Genomic DNA, 12523 nt, shown 5'->3' with positions numbered 1-12523 from the left:
ACATTTTAATCGATGTGTTTAATCGATTGCTTCAGCCTTTGTGGAATAACGCACATGTCGGCCCTGTGTGGATGATGGAAGTTCTCCCTAGACTCCTTCATTAAAAATACACAATACTGAATAAATTACAGAAAAGGAAGCTGTAACGGTAGGTGGACTAGTAATCAAGTCAAGTTTTATACTGCATTTTGGGAAGATAGCGCAACTGGGTTATTTTATTTTTATCACGTGGTACACGTGGGTCATATTGAGCCATGGATTTTAGCGGCGAACCTCATCACAACATTCTGCTTTACTGCATAATCACACGGGTTTAAGGAAAGTTTTGAAATAATTAACGTTTATCGAAGTGATTAGAATAGTTTTCGCATACAGAATATCGTTCAGAAAATCGTCCAGATATCTGGTAAGATCCAATACTTGTTAGATGCCTTGATCTGTTTATCAAGACGTCTGGCTAAAATCGTGGACCTTTAATTAAATCACTAGCCTGCCTTAAGAGTGTGGCAACTTTTTCAGGGTTGTAATGACTTTTCTCCTTTGTCCAAAGGTTAGGGGAAAGCCTTGGTCATGGGGTTGACGAAGCAGTACCTGCGCTACGCGCCCAGCGCAGTGTTCGGCCTGATCGGCGGTCAGAAGGCGAACGTGGTGTTTGTGCGGCTGAGAGGAGGAGAGCAGGGCCGCTATGTGGCTGTAGGAGCCTGCGAACATGTGTTCATATGGGATGTGCGCAAAGCTGAGAAGGTACACAAGGTTTAAAGATTCTCAGTCTAGGAAAAACTGACCAGTACACACATTTCTCAGTATCTTTTCCATGTCTAAACGTGTACACAACACACCATGAAATGAAGGCTGTAGAAAGTGGATGGTTTCATTCATTTGTATTAAGATACTAAATAGTTTCTTTGCCCTGCTGCAGTATGGTGAATGCTTTACAAAACAAGTTCCTGTCTTTCATATACATCAAGTCTTTACTGATATCCATTAGGTGGTAAAAGATTAAAGAGAGCACAGTGTCACAGAATGATTCAAATCTACTATAATGCCAGTATTACTTTATATCTGGTTATGTTACAATACAACAAGTGTTTATATGCAATCAGCATGTGAGATACAAACATCGGGATTCATACACTGAAAAAACCCTCACTGTTAAATTAATGCATACAGGCATAACATTATGACCACCTGCCTAATATTGTGTTTGTTGCCTTCGAGGCATGGACTGCACTAGATCCCTGAAGCTGTGCTGTGGTATCTGGCACCAAGATGTTAGCAGCAGATCCTTTAAATCCTGTAAGTTGCGAGGTAGGACCTCCATGGACTTACAGGACTTAAAGGATACTTTTGATAGATACTGACCACAGCACACTGGGAACACCCCACAAGAGCTGCAGTTTTGGAGATGCTCTGATCCAGTCGTCTAGCCATCACAATTTGTCAAATCCTTACGCTTGCCCATTTTTCCTGCTTCTAACACATTAACTTTGAGGACAAAATGTTCACTTGCTGCCTAATATATCCCACCCACTAACAGGTGCCATGATGAGGAGATAATCAGTCTTATTCACTTCACCTGTCAGTTCTTATTACGTTATGCCTGATCGGGGTATATTGTTTATGTCCTGGGGTTTGTTTCAGGAAAAGAGCTTGTAAAAGTTAATCTTAACTTCTGAGTTGAATTAGCTGAATCCTGTGCCAGTTTATTTGCTGGTTACCCTTAGATGACACAATTGTAGCTTATGGTTAAGAAAAATAGCAAACGTATATACATATCTAAGTTAAAAATAGGCCTACTATGAACACATCAGCAAATAATACTAGACACTCTAAAACTAGACTGTAAAGCTATTTATAGACTCAATAAATATCATGGAGGTATGAATTTGTTGTGTTTTCTGCCATTTCCATACATTGCCTAGATACAAAAAATCCTCACTGGAAGTTAGGTCTGTTATGTTTATTTATGTCTGTCTGGTGCAAGGCAGCTCTGTCCAGATTTTGTGCTTGTGCTTTACAACCAAATCATCTTCACTTCCACTCTGTAGAACGCTATATTAGTCAGTGCTGCTCTTTGTGCACTATTGCATTGTAGTCTAGTGTTTTTTTACTGTCTGTCTTCGCACTGTCTGCACTGGTTTGCACACGTGCCAGTAATGTGGAACTGTGTGATTGTACTAGTCCCTAGTTCCTTGTTCTCCTGGAGGAACGTTGTTTCATTTCACTATGTACCGCACCAGCTATATACGGTTGAAATGACAATAAAAAACTATTTGACTTGAATTTGGTGATCTTTCTGATCCAACACACTAAATTCAACTCACCAGGTCATTGCTAGGTTTAAAGGTAAAACACCAAACTATGCATATCGTGTGCTGTAATATGCAGTGCTTTATGATGGGTTGTTGTTTGCACTCAGCTGGTTCACTCACATCCAGTTTCAATGTTTTGTTTTCTAGATTCTAATTCTTGAGGGGAAGAAGCATGAGGTAACATATCTCTGCCCTTCTCCTGATGGTATCCACATAGCTGTGGGTTATGAGGATGGCAGTGTGCGTATCTTCAGCCTTTTAAACGGTGAAAGCAATATCTCTTTCAACGGACACAAATCTGCTATCACAGTCATGCATTATGACACACTGGGAGCGCGGCTTGTTACTGGATCCAAGGTGAGATAAAAGACTCTGTATGATTTATTCTTAGCAAAACTGTTAACTCTAACATCATACATTTCTAGAACTTTTTAAAAAATCAGGTATGCTAAAATAATTCTCTAATTTTTTGTAGGACACAGATGTGATTGTGTGGGACATAATAAACGAGTGTGGATTGTACAGGCTCAAAGGACACAAAGACGCCATCACACAAGCTTTGCTCTTAAAGGACAAAAATTTGCTTGTCACAAGGTGAGTCAGATCAAGGGTTATGGGTTATTGCATGTTATTACAAGGTAATATAACAATATAGTAAACTTTAATCAGTGTATTTGAAAGTAAAAAAAAAAAAAAGACTTGCATTAGTGTGTTATGCATTTTCATAAGCATTTTAAATTACTGCACTCTTTTATTCCAGCTCAAAGGACAGCTTTGTAAAATGGTGGGATTTGGATACCCAGCACTGTTTTAAGACAATGGTGGGCCACCGCAGTGAGGTGAGCAGAATTACTCCACAGTACCTGTCAGAGCATTAAACATAATCAGACTGCTATTTTGAGGTCATTTTGGGATCAATAAAACTTGTATCTTATTGTAAAGTACTTTACAGTTTTGCTGCTGTTTTGATGGATGGTATTTTTTGAGTTGTGAATGAGGACATTTGTGAATAAGGACTGCTGTATTCTGCAGGTGTGGGGAATGGTTCTGTTGAACCAGGAGTCCAGGCTGCTGACTGGATCTGCTGACAGTGAGCTCCGAGCCTGGGACATCGATTACCTAGAGGAGGTGAGCACTCTGGTCCTATTTTTACATGGCAACAAGTGTGTCTTAAATGCTTCGGGTTGGTCCATTTAAAGGAAAAGACAACACATACAGCATACAGTTTTTTATTTTATACACCAAATAGAGTGGAGTTTCGAAGTTGACTCTAATACTGAAATATGAGAAATGTGTTTCATTTCATTTATTCACACTTCAGAGTAAAGAAGTAGGGGAGCCACAGCAGAAGAAAGGAAAATGTCTCCTTGGTGCTGATGATGATGATAATGAAGAAGTTCCTAATGAAGAACCAGAAGATGTAATATCTCATCACTGACATAATAACAAACATTGCTCTATCCATGCATGTGGCTGTATTTTTGTTCTACAGGATTGCTTTTTTATCGAGTGTTCTTTACAGCACTTTTCCTTTTTCGTGTCTTTCTTCAGAGAATCCTCAGCTGTACGAAAGCTGGCTCTATTCTGAGAGAAGCCAGAGACCGGGTTGTGTCCTTGATTGCCGATCCCAAAGCTAAAGTCTTGGCATGCCATGTATGTATTTTTATTATTTCCAGGTAAATATTTTGTAAACCTTTACAATATGTTTTGGATTCATCTAACCAATTATATCTGTAGGGCCTTGATAGCACTTTGGAGATCTTTGCTGTGCTGCCAGAGGAAGACATTCAGAAGAAAATGGAAAGAAAGCTGAAAAAGGCCAAGAAGAAGGCCAAGTATGTAACCAGGAATTTAGAGAATCAACCCTGGAAAAAAAAAAAAATCAGACTCGATGTCCTTTAACTTATTGATGTCTGGTGTTTCTGGGTCAGGTCTCAGGATGGTGGTGCAGATGCAACAGATATAGTTGTGGAGTGCAAGCTGACCGATGAGATCCAAAAGCTGGCCAGTATAAAAGCCTCCTCTAAGATCAGGTCAGTGCACTTCAACATTAGATGCATGAGAGAGACTTATACTGCTTAACATTCCCATATTTTATGGAGTTATAAATGTAATCTGTTTATCTCAGGTCGGTGGACTGCCTTCTGTCTCCTAATGGTGAAATGAAAGTGGCTCTGTTGCTGCAGAATAACACAATAGAGACTTTCAGTCTAAAGACAACAGAAAAGACCCCTACAGGCACCAAGACGTCTCGACTCACCCTGGGTGGCCACCGCACAGATGCCAGGACATTGTCTTTCAGCTCAGACAACATTGCAATCCTGTCTGCTTCTGGAGACACTGTCAAAGTCTGGAACAGGTCAGTCTCAGGACTTCTAAGGCTTAAGTCTAATGTGTTTTATTTACCGTCATATAAACCTGATTGTGCTGAGGAAATCCTGATATGCATGTTTTTAACCTTACCTTTAGTATTTTGGGTGTTTAACAGGAAATCTTTTCTGTCTCAGGGCTACGTTGCAGGTGATCCGCACCATGACATGCGAGTACGCGCTCTGCTCACTGTTTGTGCCTGGAGATAGACAGATCATTGTGGGAACTAAGGTATATCACAACAAACGTTTTATTTGATTAGGAAAAGTTGAGTGAAGTAGGTTTATCGATTCCCACGTTTCCTGGCCTTTAATTGCTTGCTTTTCATTCACAGAGTGGAAAGATTCAGATTTTTGACTTGGCCTCTGGCAGCCTGCTGGAGACTGCAGAAGCTCATGAGGGAGCTCTGTGGTCCATCTGTCTCTCTCCTGATCAGGTACTAGATTGAGGACATTTAACATGTATCTATAACTGTCAAATGTCCTTTAATGGCTATGTTTTGAATTTTTAATTGATGAAAGGATTTTGATGTAAACAATAGCAGTAGCTTTACACCATGTACCCTATTAGGGCTAAATGTTTGTGGACACCTGACTGTGTCCCCCAAGCTGTTGCCACAAAGTTGGAAGCACACAATTGTCTAGAATGTCTTTGTATACTATACAATATTTCCCTTGAACCACGGGGGCCAAACCTGTGCCAGCATGACAACAGTGCACCTGAGCCATGACCACCTACAGTGCCAAAATGCCTACAGTGCCAGTGTTTTTCCTTTGTCCCTCTTCTATACTGTACATCATACAATGGTCGATAAATGACAGACAATATGAGGAAATATTAATTAACATGTCTATCAATTTGCAAACATGCTGAAGTGTGTGTTTGTGTGTTCAGAGAGGAATTGTAACTGGAGGAGCAGACAAGATGGTGAAATTCTGGGATTTTGAGCTCATAAAGGACAAAGAATCAGGAGCCAACAAGTGAGGAAGGCTTTGTCTGCTAACCATATCTTTTTACATGATCGTGAATAAATGTTTTGTGTATGACAGCTATGTGTCTATTACTGCAGGAGACTGACAGTGAAACACACTCGCACACTACAGTTGGATGAGGATGTGCTGTGTGTGCGCTTTAGTCCTGATCAGAGACTGTTGGCAGTGTCTCTCCTCGACTGCACTGTGAAAATATTCTACACAGACACACTAAAGGTATTTAGAAGTCATTTGAACACTGTTGATGCTTCTATGTCAGGAAAGAATGAATGCTTATTCATGCTGTTAATAACACTGAAAATTTGAAAGTGACTGATCTGTTGCTTTCTCTAGTTTTTCCTGTCTCTGTATGGACATAAACTGCCTGTGCTGTGTTTGGACATTTCACACGTAAGTCTTCCATCGAACTGTTTTTTTATGGTCAGTGGGGCTTGTATCTACATTGTTATATGATAATAATTGCTAAATTTCACTGCTAATAACTGCTAATTTTCAGTAATGGCAGGTCAGACAATAGTGGAGGCTGTAAGATAAATCACAGGTTTATTAATACACTTGTTTTATGTGTGTTAATGCCATTTCTATAGTAACAGCTCACAGAGGGATTTATGTGGATTTATGTAATCTGCCTGCAGTTTTTAGTTTGGATCAGAGGAGTTGGAACCTTGACTTGAACTCCCATCCCTTCAGCATAATAAAGATAAACAGTATTTTGAAGTATCCACAATAATGCAGTAGTGTATGCTCTAGGATATTGTAAAATCTATAAGAAGCATGTTCTTACAGCTCACAACAATGACCAAGAGAAACATTTTTATTCTGATAACTCTCCTGTTCTAATTGTGTTTTAGGATAGTGCACTGATAGCCACTGGATCAGCAGACAGAAACGTGAAGGTCTGGGGTTTGGACTTTGGTGACTGCCATCGCTCGATGTTTGCTCATGATGACAGGTACTAGATGTTTCTGTTGCTTAGACAATAGTGTGTCCCTCTGTTTACTGTTAGAATAGCTATTGATCCCAGAAGACCTGGCTTACAACATCTTTAAAGTCGTTACTGTCAGATTATAACTGAGATTATAAGTGTGGTCATTTCCTTCCTACAATCTGCTTTTAGTTAGTTGTTATCTCTTCTGGTGTTTGTTCATCTCCTGTATTGGTGAAAATTCCCAAGATGTTAATGATGATGATGTCATCCCAGATGGTCAATATTTGCCTTCTTCTCTCTTTCCAGCGTAATGTTCCTTCAGTTTGTCCCCAAAACCCATCTGTTTTTCACAGCCGGAAAGGACAGAAAGATCAAACAGTGGGATGCTGACAAGTTTGAACACATCCAGACCCTGGAGGTGATTATTTTCTTAAAAAAACACAGTATTTTCCATATGCATGTGAGTGAAGGAAATGATTATACTTTGGGTTTCACAGTGAAAATGCAGGCTGTTATTGACTTTGGGCTAAATGTATGATAGGAACAGAACATAGTCAATAGGCAGCAATGGTTAATTGTGTTGTGCAAGCAGAATATTTTTCTTCCCAGCCTCGATACAAAAACGGGAGAAAATTCACCTGTTTAGAGGCTTTATTATAGACTTAACATTTTACTTCTGGGCCTTGTTCCTCAGGGACACCATGGTGAAGTGTGGTGCCTGGCCATCAGTCCCAATGGAGACCACGTTGTCTCTTCCTCTCATGATAAGTCCCTCAGGCTTTGGGAGAGAACCAGGGAGCCTATCATCCTAGAGGAGGAGAAAGAGATGGTGAGTGTCTGATGGTGATCATGGGAACCTGGTAAACGAAATCATCTTGCTAATAACAGCAATATACCCCTCTTTAAAAAATAATGATTAATATAATCATTTTAGCATGTGTGCGATGTCTCTGAACAGCTCATCCTAAAAATTTCACTTATTCTGAAAATCTGACTTTTCCTAGGAAAGAGAAGCAGAATTTGAAGAATCTTTAGCCAAAGGAGATGAGCCCGTGGTAGGTAGTAGTCTTGGTCCTTACAGATGGCTTTTCTGAAATATAAACAGGTGTAACACTGCTGTCAATTCTTCCTGTTTGTTCCAGGTCCCTGGTGAGGCCAAAGGCGAGGCTGAACCTGCAGGGAAGAAGACTATAGAGACAGTCAAAGCTGTGAGTTTGCCTTATGGCTGTTCATAAAGATTAAACTTTTTTTTTATCATTTGTTCTGAATAATTTCCTAAAAACATCCGTCCAGGCGGAGCGCATGATGGAGGCACTGGAGCTGTACAGAGAGGAGAGCAAGAAGTTGGAGCAGCACAAAGCTGCCTGTGAGGCAGCAGGAAAGCAGGTGTGGAACATCTTCCACACAACCTGGGCTTGGGAATGTGATGTGATGTCATGCTGTGAAGATCTACTTTTCTGTTAGGTTAAGAAAAGTTAAGCGACATTCAAGCAAGGTCCTGACAGTCGAAATATAGATGCTTTTCATATTTGGGGCCATTGTGGTTAAAAAATAAAATATAGAAAGTGAAATGTAATTTTACATTTTTCTCCTGTGTGGATTAAAAAGTAGCATCTATGAGGTCTCTGAGATGAAACAGACATTGAAAGATCAGGTTTACTTGCCTTTTTAGTAACTTGCAATAAATAAATTACATTTTGCAAGTTTGTTAGACTTCATCCATAGCAGGACATTTTACCTAAACCAATAGTTTGTATCAATCAGCTTTCAACCAATTTTCTCAAATTACAGATACACACCGTTGGATGTAAAGTATTAGGTCTTTATATTTAGAGTTCTTCTGTATAATTAGGTGTTTAATTTGTCACAGCTAATCCAGAATATTTACATTCAGTCTTAATATGGAGCAGATAATGTGAAGAAGAGGCCTGGTCTGGCATTATGACACTTCAGTCCCAAGTGCAACATGACATGACCTCGATTCCCAAGCTGTGCACATGCTCACATACACTTTCCTCTCTGAATATTAAACTAGTCTGTGCATGTTGTAGTGTTTATCTCTATATTTGATTGGTAGATTTGCACATTACCCTTCGATTACTAAGACACTTTTGTTTTGCAGTTACCTCCACCAACGATGAACCCAATTCTTGTGGCTTATGGAAGTATTTCAGTAAGAAAATAAAACGCATTCTAAAGTCTTTGAACTACATACAGTACATGTTTCAGAAACGTTTGTTTGGATTTCTACAACAGAGAGAACTAGCTCTGTATACTAAAAGCACCAGTTACACTCTGATAAATTAGAAGAGTCCAGTAATTACTGCAGCACACATGCATTATTGCTCTACTAACTCTTATCTGATGCCCCACAGCCTTCTCGCTATGTTCTGGATGTCATTAAGAAGGTCCGGTCCAGGTAAGGGAACATTTCCTATTCAGACACAGTGTGCTGCATGCAAGCGTTTCATATTGTTACACTGGTGTATTCTCACCTTTTACCTGATGTAAGTGTTACATGAATGTGAATAAGTTAAAGTTAAAATATAAATGTTAACCAAAACCATGTTAATGGAAACTAAAACCAACTATAAAGCCAGGTAACATGTGAAGCTTGTGGTCCACCATTAAGAGATATTTAAGAGAGTAACTGGATATAAGTCCATCTACTTGTTCATATGCACATGATTTTTTTTTTTTTGCATTTAAATCCTTTGAAGAAATTGTGAATCCTTCAGTCACTGTCTTCTGGATAAAGCTCCAGGTCTTTAGCTACAGAAGTGGAAACCATATTGAAGAGTGTATTTAACATCTTGCTGAGTGTATAAGATGAATGCTTGTTACTTTATGAGTAGTGATGGAATAAATCTTCTGATTTTCAGTGAGTTGGAGGTGTCTCTACTGGTGCTGCCGTTTCCATATATCCCTGATCTTCTTCTCCTCTTAAACACTTACATACAACAGGGCCTGGAGGTAGAGTTGGTCTGCCGCTGCCTCTTCTTCCTGCTCAGGTATATAGAAAGCTCAGTTTATTTATACAGTCACATTGTTCATCATGAAATAAGGATATAAATGTTAGAAATACAAATGATAAGATGTAATATTTTGTTGAAAGAACTTCTGGCCCACATTCATGCAGCTGATTTGTGTTTGTTATATTTGATGTGTATATTTGTTACCTGTTAATAATATTCTTTTTTAATACTGTGCAGTCTACTAGTTTTAGTAGTTTTAGTCTTAACTTAAAACCCAAATATTTTGGGCTGAAGGTTTCATTCACTGTATAATTTTCCACACACCAGTGAGGCATGGTTCACTGATAAAGAAGCAAGGTAAAGAGACTTACTATAAATGTTTTCTCTACATAAAACATAGACTGATAACAAAGCTTTTCGGTTAGACTGTTGAACTCTTTAGAGTGAGGTAAAAAGAGCTTAGCTAGCTTTTGTTCTAATCAGCTTTTGGAACATGAGCTCTTACTCATCATAGCATAAATGAATGATTAAACTGTTAAACAACATCAGAATGAGAGACAATTTGAACACTACACAACTGTACACAGCTGTATTCAGCAATCCATTTCAGTGAAGAAAGAGTCCAATGCACTTTTAACTTATTATAATCCTTATTGATTGTATTCTGTTGAAGAATCCACTTTGGGCAGATCACCAGTAACCAAATGCTGCTGTCAGTCATTGATGAGCTGAGGACAAACACAATCTCCAAAGTGCGGGAGATCAGGGTATGTATGTTTCACTGGTAACCAAGCTAAACTGTCTCTGTTAGATTGACTTTAGCTTTACTCATTCTGCTCCTCTGCCTCAGGATTTGCTGGGCTTTAACAGCGCAGGCCTTCAGTTCCTGCAGCGGGAGATTGAGAGCAAAGAAGACGTGATGTTCTTTGCTGATGCCACAGATCGCTTTGAGGAGAAGAAGAGAAAGAGGAGAAAGAGAGAGCGGGCCATTCTGACCATCACATAAATCAGTTCACAGAAAACAACATCATATGTAGAAAATGTCAAAAAATAGACTTTTTATAGGCTTGGATATGAATTGTAACTGTTTGTTCCCATTTCTAATTTTTCTAAAAGATTTCAGTTACAAGCCCTTTGCCTGAGTCGTTTTATTTTACATAATCTGTTGAAATATTTTTAGGAGCCTATAGGTGCAGTGAAGTTTATATGTAATAAATGTTATTTTAGAATTGAGTACAATATTAGTATCTAAACAAATTTCTGTTTGAGTACAATGAGACTGGACAGGTGATATATAGGATTTTTTCATTTATACTGCTTTTCCTGCATCAGTGCTCACTGGCAAGGAGGGGGAGAGGGCAGGGATGGGGGGAGGGTTTGCATTCAGCAATGAAGTGGTGATGTTGGCTGAGGGTTTAGGAGTGAGAAACATGTCAGAGCTGTCACCAGAGCAGAGGACCACCACTGGGATTTTTCATCATGTTAAGAAGAAAAGGGGATTCTGCTTTATTCTCATAACTCTCCATGTACAGGGCTGTGGTGAAATGAGCAGGAGAGCTTTATTAACATGTGCATATCACTTACAGAAGATGAGCAGTGTTCTACAGCTAAGATCATATGCTCAAGACAAGCTGTCTTGCTAATTCAACCAAGGCTATGCTGTCCCAGGATGCTTTGTGCAAGGCAGGATTATGTTTCTGTGGGTTTGCTGTCAGGTCAGTGCTGGAGATGAAGACAGGTTACAGGTTCACTTTACTAAGCAACAGGCACTTTAATTTTCTGTCACATGCCTCAGTGTATGAAACTCAGAGCACAAAATGTGTGAAGAGTTGTGGTCTTCTCAGCCCTGTTTCACTTTTACACATCAATCTCCTGTTCAGTGAAACAGTGAAATACAAAGCCAACACTACTAGAGCGCTTCTCAGCTCAAATTACTATCTGCTATCTTAGCTTTCAGTTTTCATAGCCAAGTGTGTAAAGGCTGTAAAAGTGCTGAGGCTTAGATGTCACTAGGCTCTGATCACAAGTCAAAAAAAACCCAAAAAACATTCACACCACTGGCTGGTTAGCTCTAAGACTGAGAAGGTATTGTTTTTGTTAACCTCAGCTCTGTGGCTGAATATCAAATATTGTACTACTGTGTACTACTACTATAGTGTACTACTCTAAAAAGGGATATGTAGGGTGTATGCAAGAAAAGTCAATGTACTGCAGTTATGGCTAGTGTTAAAAAGGTGAGCAAGGCACTAAATAAATAATGTTTTTAACAGTTTTTATTGCATAGGTAAGCCATAATTTTGTCAGCACAGAAAGTGCAGATTGGGTTGATGATATCTCCTCCCTTTCCCCACACTACAGTATTGCAAAGTCTCATTTTCTCTTATCATGGTGATCAGTCTCCTGTCTCCTGCAGCTGAAAAGATAAACATTTGCACTCTAATGCACTTTGTTCCATGCAGAGAAGAAGTTTTTAGCACATTATGTACAGGAATGCATTGATTTGTTTCCTGGTCCTTCTGATTCAGGTTTATATGAGGGGCAGCCTGACTTCTAGCTGTTTGTGTCATAAACAGAGCAATTCTGGGATACTAATCTCTCTGACTTTGGGGTGATTCAAGGCAAATTATTATGAATAAATTCCTCTTATTTGTTAAAGCTATAGAGGCACAGTGCTCTACTGAAACAAAAAACAAGTTTCTTTATATAAAAGACTAATTTAACCTCTTTTTTCTAAGAGTTTTTTCAAACCAACTGCAGAAAAAAAGTGAGTAAAGCACTGGTCACTAATTTTGAGAAAAGATCCCAATTTGAGTTCAGCACTGGGTGGCAGCATTGACTCTCTAAAGTTCTTTTAGCAACCAGAGACTGTGGACTGTCACAGTGCAGTCCACCCAAAATACACATCACCATCTTTACTCATATTCTACATTAGCACATCCTAAAAGA

General features: G+C 39.2%; 1 protein-coding gene across 2 annotated transcripts; it reads left to right on the top strand.

Annotated features, from left to right (window-relative positions):
- Nucleotides 1–35: 35 nt before the first annotated feature.
- Nucleotides 36–10709, top strand: wdr3 (WD repeat domain 3). 2 transcript variants are annotated; one of them, XM_058393596.1, is made up of 27 exons: nucleotides 36–148; nucleotides 551–744; nucleotides 2460–2669; nucleotides 2788–2906; nucleotides 3073–3151; nucleotides 3345–3440; nucleotides 3634–3732; nucleotides 3864–3965; nucleotides 4050–4147; nucleotides 4244–4345; nucleotides 4441–4671; nucleotides 4820–4913; nucleotides 5017–5118; nucleotides 5577–5662; nucleotides 5752–5890; nucleotides 6008–6064; nucleotides 6526–6626; nucleotides 6909–7020; nucleotides 7297–7431; nucleotides 7607–7657; nucleotides 7745–7810; nucleotides 7896–7988; nucleotides 8725–8775; nucleotides 8978–9021; nucleotides 9485–9613; nucleotides 10251–10344; nucleotides 10428–10709. In XM_058393596.1, exons 2-27 carry the CDS (start codon nucleotides 571–573, stop codon nucleotides 10581–10583), a joined length of 2820 nt encoding a protein of 939 aa, XP_058249579.1. In that variant the 5' UTR covers nucleotides 36–148; nucleotides 551–570; the 3' UTR covers nucleotides 10584–10709. The 2 variants fall into 2 exon arrangements, with proteins under 2 accessions (XP_058249579.1, XP_058249580.1); XM_058393597.1 differs by lacking the exon at nucleotides 36–148 and adding an exon at nucleotides 251–406.
- The last annotated feature ends 1814 nt before the right edge of the window (nucleotides 10710–12523 follow it).

This window comes from Hemibagrus wyckioides, linkage group LG06 (genome assembly GCF_019097595.1).
Source record: "Hemibagrus wyckioides isolate EC202008001 linkage group LG06, SWU_Hwy_1.0, whole genome shotgun sequence".
Taxonomy (NCBI): domain Eukaryota; kingdom Metazoa; phylum Chordata; class Actinopteri; order Siluriformes; family Bagridae; genus Hemibagrus; species Hemibagrus wyckioides.
Note: the sequence above shows the minus strand (reverse complement) of the source record. Positions and strands in the feature narration are given on the sequence as shown.